At 38.7% G+C, this 8826-nt stretch overlaps 1 protein-coding gene across 2 annotated transcripts in view; it reads left to right on the plus strand.

Moving 5' to 3' along the window:
- Nucleotides 1-5054, plus strand: part of PLEKHG1 (pleckstrin homology and RhoGEF domain containing G1) — a 288105-nt gene extending 283051 nt beyond the window's left edge. Inside the window, exon 17 of one of the 2 annotated variants that reach the window (XM_078649385.1) lies at nucleotides 49-4632. In XM_078649385.1, coding sequence (XP_078505511.1) covers nucleotides 49-1148 — 1100 coding nt within the window. In that variant the 3' untranslated portion in view covers nucleotides 1149-4632. Of the gene's footprint in view, nucleotides 1-48 lie in introns of both variants that reach the window. The other variant, XM_078649384.1, reaches the window with a different exon arrangement.
- Nucleotides 5055-8826: the final 3772 nt, after the last annotated feature.

Below are 8826 nucleotides of genomic sequence, written 5' to 3' on the forward strand. Positions count from 1 at the left end.
GTTACATAGTGTTCACTATGTGGTAATTTTATCAATTTTCATTACCAGGTGCCAGGATTGCAGAATATTCCCAACTGTATGACCAGATTCTTTTTCGAGAGACGCCATCCAAACCACAGAACGATTCCCGATCCACCTCATCTGCTTCAAACAGCTCACACCCGAAGCCACTGTCATCACAGCTCAGTAGCGAATGTTCACAAATGGAGGAGTGGCTTTTAGATTCTACCTACAGTAATGGAGACTTGGCCAATTTTTTCTCCTTGTCTGACGATCAAGGTGCTAAATCTATTTACAACTCTTCTGAACTCAATGCGAAATGTTCCCAGAAGCAGCTGACTTGTTCCATACCTTCCTTCAAAGGTTCCTCTCATCCCCAGGACCAAACCCAAAGATGTAGCACATTTGCGAGTCAGTCTAACAAACAGAATGTGCGCCAAGATTTCCTGTTCAACTCTTTGGAAAATAGAGGAAGCAGTTCCAAACTCCCAAAGTATGGTAGATCACAGTCAATCCCTTCAGTTATGGCCAGCAAGTCAGGTGAAACCTTAAATTACAGGGACAAACTGACCCCAAAAAATCTGAATTCCAATGAATGTGTGTGGTCTGGTAGGCCAAACAATGTGTATGATACGCCTGGTTCATTTTCATGTGATACGACTCAGAAAAGTTTGAAAGAACGTTCAGATCTCACTCTGCAGGACTCCCAACAAATATTACTTGTAAACAGAAACCCAGCCCTCAATGCTGAGATTGCAACGCAGAACTATTTTTCTAACTTTAAAGACAAAGGCGGGTCAGACGACAATGACGACGATGATGATTATGTTGAAATCAGGTCAGATGACGAGGACAGTTGCTTGGATGCTGATCAAATCAAAGCAAAGAAGTCTGGCATGTCATTCAGTGTAAGCCACGCCCCTCCTCAGACACTCAATACCACAGACATGTCTTATTCCTTCAGTGATCCATGCACACCTGCAAAGTCTCAAAGCAGCAGGCACGCCTCCTCTCCACAACTGAACACGTATAGTGACTCAGACAAACTCAATGACTATTTGTGGAGAGTACCATCACCTACGCAGCAAAATATTGTTCAGTCTTTAAGGGAAAAGTTTCAGTGTCTTAGCTCAAGTAGTTTTGCATGATTATCTGCAACCAACTTAATTTATGCCCAGGTAGGTTGGCACGTTTAGAGCCTTGAAACAAAAAACTGGCACTATGTACTGTAAGGCCTTTTAGAGTTCTGACTTCATGCACTGTATCACAGCAATACCTGCTTATTGTATCTTTGTTTACAAGTGTAATCAAAAATGTAAAAGGATTAGCTGTGTATTGCTAGTTGTTCTATTACGAGTCATCTATTCAGCAGGTCTCCGCTCTTGGACATGTGAAAGAGTGGGATGTAAATATTAATATTTCACTCTAGATGCATGTTTAGGTGCTTCCCATTTTGCTCAGTTCTTCTTGCTTATTGGAGAACACACTTAACAAGTAACTTCCTCAGAGTGGACCTTCCTGCCAGTTCGTCCTGTGGTTCAAAAGTGTTGCTTTCGACTGCTACCCTGTCTCTTTAGTTTTTTGCTGTTTTCATGCAAAACATGGTGCTGTTCCAGTCCAATGTTGGAGGAGTTTGATCTCCTTTTCCAGTGGCAGTTTAAATTGTTGTTTTTTTACATTTGTTGGCTTTCTTCTGGTTTATCTGTCTATCATGATCCCAGTGGTACAAAAATGACATCATGTGCAACTTTCATCCAGACATTAACAAAGATAGGTTCTAATAATCCAGCGCCAGTCTACATAAGAACACTGATTGCCTGCACTAGTTTCTCCAGCAGTGTTCTTCAAGAAATTGATTCATGTAAGAATTGTCACGTTCTGACTTCCTTCTAAATTCTGTGCGCATATCAGCGAGAGTTACAGTGTTCATGTAATTTATTCATGAAATGCTTCTCCCATTTGTTTTTTATGGTCTGGTCATATTCCACTCAAAAGACAATTTGCATGCAGATCAAAAAGACCTCGGAATAATCATATGCTTCGATCCTAGTCAGAAATCCGTATTCCATTTCGACTATAGAGTGATCAGAGTTAAACTGAAACTTCAGTTGAAGTTAAACTTTCCACAACCAAGTGCTCAAACAATATTTGATCAATGATGAAGATAATACACAGAAAAAATTGAGTTGTCTTTAAGTTCGCCTAATCTCAACTCCTTGGATGTCACATTAAACATATTGTTTATGCAAAGCTCAACCATTTGACAAACCGCAGTAGGCTAGACATAGAGCACTTGCGCGTATTTGCGATCCCAGTCCGGCCCTGTATAAATTCACACAACTTCAAAAGTCTACCGTGAATATGTCAAGTGCCTTGAAATAAGACTGCAAAAGAGCTCCTTTTCCTTGCAGACCCATTATTTCTTAACATTCTGCTTTGTATCTTATGAAGCTTACAAAAAGAAACTAGGTGTCAACCAAGAAGAGCAAGTTAAATGTATGTGTCCATCTGACACAGAATTTCGGTCAAAAGAGGCTTCATTGTAGAAAATGCACCATTTGTCTCATAACTTGAACAGAGCTTGGATTATCTCGAAATGTCCAAGAAAACTCTGGATGCTTCAGACCATATTAATTTGGATGTTCTTTGGCTCCGCATAAGCATATACACCTTCAAAATAAAACAACATCAAGATGTCATGCTGTGCAACTTGCATTTTGACTCTTGGAACATGTGAGTGAAACAACACAGGCAAATTGAAGTCGGCATTTGACATTACTGAAATATTTTTAGTGTTTCAAGCATCTCAGTAAATAAGAATTTGGCGTTTTCACGTAAACTACATATGTAGGTATTTGATCTTCAGATATCAGTGGGCTGCCAGTGTAAGTATTAAGATACATATTTGCTTGCCATTGAAAAACAATTATTTAGTACATGTGATCTATCCTTTTTAAAACTACCAACACCATTCTTTGCACTGGTGTCTTGTGGTTTGTCCTCTAGAAGCTACTTGGGCAGCCTTATTTGTATACATTGTACATGTAACCTTAATTTCCTGGAACAATGTACACTACGGATTCATTACAATAGATCAGTGTTTTCCACAAGAACCTTGCAGTTGACAGAACTCATGAAAGATATGTTACCTCTAATACACCTAACGTACTGCATGGATTCACTGTTATTGGAGGACTCACTGGAACATTTTCTGATACTGGTAACATATGGAATGTGTAAATGTAGAAAGAGTAGAATATAATCATTTGAATATGGAAGACTTGGTTTCCTGACTCCCTATCCTTTGAATGGGAACATACTTTTTCAACACATTTTGATGCACAGCAACATTTAAAGGCTAGGAAAGTTCATGGATCTTGTGGAAAGTTTGTGCTCACAGATATTACAAGCGTGATTTCGTAAGTAATGTGCTGTTTACAACTACCTCTGCACTTCCAAGCAAGGCAGTTGCCTCAAACCTCGTCAAACATTTAATTTAAAAAAAAAAACCTGGCCTGTTGCACATGATTGCCATTGATGCATATCATTGTATCTGTGCATTGTGCGAGTGAGGCATAGTACACAGCAATGGAAAGGCATAGGGATAGAGTAAAAAGCCAGTATCTGAAGTGCGAAATCTCATCTCTTTCTTATGCTCACTGAACCTATTTTGAAGGAATATCTTATCTCGTGCTGTGCTCCTGTAATTATGAAAGTTTTAATAGAGGAAGAAAGGTGGAAGCCGTGGAGTAACTGCTGTTGTGGTAAAATAGATTCAAGCATCATATAGACGCAATAAAGGACATATACCATCTCCTCAAAGTGTTAGGTAGTTTTTGATATGTTCTAGTCTTTAAAGGCATTGTTTCAAACTAAATGAACTTATCAAATTTAGTTGAAGTGTTCATTGAGTTGGAAAATTCGGTAGTATTTGGTAACCCTACAAAATTAAGCTAAGGTTTAATTATTTCATGTATCTGTGTCAACATTGTACGAGCACAAAAGTTCCATGTTCTCATACGAAATGTGAAAATGTATACTAAACATTTGAATAGTGCACATAATATGTAACCAAGATATACTCCCAAAATGTGTGTGCAGATGCACACACGCACAATCCCTTGCTGCCATTCTTTCTAAGTGCAAGGTGTAGTTATGAGGTACAAGTAAAATAAGCAACACTGACTACCCATAGCTTCTCAAGAAAAAATTATGCAATTTCTAAAAAAGGTTACGTGCTTTGCATTGTACTTTCCCTTGACTATCACTTCCCATAACAATATGAGCCTGCCACTGGCTTCAGTTGGATAGCAGATATTAGTGATCTGGTGTGCTCCTCCACCAAAGACAACAGAACAATGTGTGAGAAGCTGAGAAACAGCATAATGTGAAAGATGACGTTATAAATTGTAAACCCTGGGTCGAATACTGTGAAATAAACAGCAGTAGCAACATGCTTATGATCACCTGTGGATACAGGCAATTGCTATTTCTTAAATAACTGAAATATTTTTAGTCAATTGGAATAAAAGGTTAGTGATCTCCCTTCATCCTGTTCCTTCGAACAAGACTATATTTATATGTTGTGGGTAGGTGCCTCAATTCAGGAAAAAAATACAAAAAAAGGAAAAAGAACTATGTTTCTGGAAAAAAACCTCTCTATGTTATATATCAGTGCTAGCCGAGGTTCCAGCTTCTCGTACGGTGGCGCTATCTGCACTGTGCCATCTGCCGAAAAGGTTGCACATGAAGTTTTTGAGGTTTGTTAAATAGTATGTTACTGCCTTGCAGCACTAATCGTACTATCTTGTCCTATGGATAAAAGATGGATTTTTTTTAAGTTGCACTTTTTATAATGTGTCTTTGTACAGTATGTAAAAATAATGTATGTACATGTAGCTGTCTCATTGTCGTGTTTGTGTCGTTTTTGCTTTGCTTAACAGTCAAGTTTAAAGCATGACAGAATTATGTAACTTTGTTCTACTTAGAAATTAATGTAATAAATACAATAAATGTCTGAAACAATAAAAAACGCTATTGTGTAGATGAAATGATGCAAGGATGCTGTGGCGTCATTTAATGATGTGATGCTATCTGGGGTTTAGCATTTCTTAGCTTTGTTGGATCTAGAACCCTTTGCCCAATTACAATATATGCCAATGAGTAATGGTGGCGTAAAAGGATGACTGTTTACTGGATTTATACTATTGAATTTTTTTGTTAAGCTCAGACTTAAGCTTTTAACGGATGCTACGCTTTATCTTTAGGATTTTCTATTAGTCGCTTCTGTTTACACCTCTGACGTGATTCCTTTGCATTTAAAAATAATGCTGTAACATATTGGGTGTGTTTGTATGTATGGAGATTTGTGTAGTGCAAATGTAGCAGATCCAGCAGAAAGCCAAGGATTAACACTTCACATTCAACAATAAATTCAAATTGGGCCCATATACACATTCAAGTTTGCTGGCTGTTCTGCTGGGGACCAAGTTTTATATTCACTTTGATCTTGATTAGTCAATTCCTAACTAATCTCCACAGATCAACAGTCTTCCTCTGGTCAATGGACCATTAGTCGTGTAGTTGATGGTGATATAAACAAATTAACTAATTATAACTTACAACTTTCAATAAAATAATCAAAGACTCTGGGTAAGATTCATAAAAAAATTCTAATAACTCAGTCAAAATGAACGCTCATTTGTACAGATTCACAGTGCAAATTCCATCAACTTTCATGGGAGAGAAAATGTTCATATATCAAAAACATTCAATTCACAGACACATTCAACAATTCAATGCATTAGGAGAGGATAGGTAAAGAGACAAAAGGCATAATAACTCGCACATTTGCGAAGGATATGCAAATATAAGACAGAATAATAGTTACCAACTGGTGAAACGGGATACCCAACCCTCTGGCCAAAGGACTGGTGGAGGTCTCCTGATTAAGAATAAGGAGACAGAGACTATAGGACAGGATCAGGATAGAATAATACTCACTAAAACTTCTCTAGAACCCCCGATGCACCGGAGCGCAACCCTCTCTTACTCTCTCTCCCTCCACGCTATTCTTCTGCAATCTTCAATCTAATCAGGCTGTCTTTCAAGAATGAATCTTCCCAGTCTGTTCTTATTTGTAGCAGCAGCTCTAGCCCACCCTCAGCATCGACGTTACACCCCTTCAACTTAAGTCACTCTAGTTATACTGTTACTTCTGCATGTCCCACCCTCAAAAGTTGCAAATCTCGGTAAAATATAAAATATGATTGGTTGATACTAGGGGAGTTAACATCATACTATGTTGACACATCCAATTTATTAGGACTCTTTTGTTTGGTAAAACCTTCCCCTTTAGCTCATCGATGTCTTTCTTTCCCATACACATTTTGTCACTAATTAAAAACCATTTTATTCAAGCTCCATTGACAAATATCACACGTTCCCATGTTCACACAGCTACTGTCCTTGATTTTTGGCAGTTGTTCAACTTTCTGGGCACTAGGTCACATTCCGTCTCCCTCCTCGATATTCTTCCGCAGTCTTCAATCTAATCAGGCTGTCTTCCAGGAATGAATCTTCCCAATTTGTTCTTCTTTGCAGCAGCAGCTCTCGCCCACACCTCTCAGCATCGACGTCACACCTTTTCAACTTAAGTCACTCTAGTTATACTCTTACTTCTGCATGACCCACCCTCAAAAGTTGTAAATCTCGGTAAAAAATAAAATATGATTGGTTGAGTCTATGGGAGTTCACATCATACTATGCTGACACGGCTAATTTATTAAGTCTCCTTTGTTTGGTAAACCCTTCCCCTTTAGCTCATCGATGTCTTTCTTTCCCATACACATTTTGTAACTAATTAGATAACATTTTATTCAAGCTCCATAGACAAATATCACATGTTCCTATGTTCACACAGCTACTGTCCTTTATCTTTGGCACCATCTCTTTCCGGACATGCGCAGTACAATCTTTCTTCCAGCGCCATTTTCTTTCATTGTCAAGGTGTACCGGCCCAAATGTACACTATTAATAAAAGAATCATAAACAGATGTTAATTTCAAAAATGTGATTATCACTGTTCACCACCCACTCCTACTGTATCCCATGTTAAATTCTCTTTCTTTAAGCAGAAGCGTTAGCAGCAACATCTTCTTTTAAGTTCAGGCAAGCATATGCTAGGCACGAGGTGCCTCCAGACCTAAGGTTAGTAATTCTTGTGCATGCGTGAGAGTTTCCTTCTCAAACAAGTTAATCACATGGTTATATACGTAGGTTATGGTTTTCACATGCGCAGAAGCATTTTCGGTTTAAAGCGGGATGATCACGCTGCAAATTAATCTTTGGTATTTAAGCATGCAAAAAGCTGTCTACCTCATATGTGACTGTCGTGCTTATGTTATTTTTCACTTCTTTTCTACATCTAGAGGTTAGTACTTATTAATGAGGAATTGATCCAAGCAAATTCCGTTTTCTTGAATCCTTGCTCCATCAATTCGCCCTCTGATGGCATTTTAGGGCCATCATAAAATACCCATCATTACCAAGTGCCAACTTCATCATTTAATCTTGGTATCTACGTTGTTTTCCACACCTTCCTTATTTTACTCTTTTAAGTTAATTTCTTTCATCTTGCCGTACAGATTGTCTCTCATTTCTTCTAGCTCATTTTCCTCCCTTTTTAGGTCTCGCCTACGCATCGTGCATGCGCTGCATAGGAGGACCTTTAGCCGTCACTGTGCTCTTTTTGGAAGCACATACTCGTGCTTGTGGCGGCATCCACATTGCGGGAGCGAGCAGGGGTGCGCCACAAGCACGAGTATGTGCTTCCAAAAAGAGCAGACTGCGCACGCGCATGCACACACCACTCACGGGCTTGTTCCTTCCATTCAGTTAGCTCCCTCATGCTTGTTTCTATTTTTTCCGGTCTCCTCCTTTTTTTCTTTAGGGATTATTTATTTATTTATTTATTATACAGTTTTCAATAGTGCAAACAAGACCCTTGGGTATCAGAGCGCTTCACATTACAAGAGCGAGATTACATTGCATAATTTTAGTTAGGTATACTATCATAATAGTTGACTAGGATTACAAGGTTATAAAGAATAAAACAGTGTTCTGAGGTAGGTTAGATAATAGTTATGAGAGGAGTATAAAATCTTCCTCTATATGCTTGTTTAAAGTGTCTTTTCCTTTGTATTTGATGTTCTCCAGTCAATGGAACATCTTGGACGTCTCTGAGTTGAGGAGTTAGCGCCTAGAGATAATGACTATGGAAGGAACTTACTCATTAGAAATATCTTGGTTTCTCTATTAAAAATTGCTGGGTTTGGAATTTTTTTGATATTCAGGGGAAGTGAGTTCCAGATTCTAGGGGCTGCTCCTGAGAATGCTCTGTCATAGGTTTTTTCTTTCTGAAAATGGGTGGTCTCGGCACCAGTTCCTTGGCACTCCTAGCTGGTCTGCTTCCTCCAGATATTTCAATTTTTTGGGCAAGGTACCTGGGTGTATTATAATGAAGTGTTTTGTGGGTGATACCCGCCATCTTTAGCTGTATCCTGGCTTCGTAAGGTAGCCAGTTTGAAGCTTTCAGATGAGGGGAGATATGGTCGAATTTCCTTGATCCTGAGATAAGTCTTGCTGCTGCATTGAGGCATGCTTTTAATGGTGCAGTGGATATTTTTGGTAGCCCTGACAATGTTGTGCTTCCATATTCAAACCTCAAAATGATCAGTGATTGCACTGCTTGTTTAAAGTCCGCGTCAGTTAAGTATGGTTTCATTTTTCTTAAGTAGTTCAGATGAAAACAGGAGCTTTTTGCCA

Source organism: Lissotriton helveticus, chromosome 6 (genome assembly GCF_964261635.1).
Source record: "Lissotriton helveticus chromosome 6, aLisHel1.1, whole genome shotgun sequence".
NCBI lineage: Eukaryota > Metazoa > Chordata > Amphibia > Caudata > Salamandridae > Lissotriton > Lissotriton helveticus.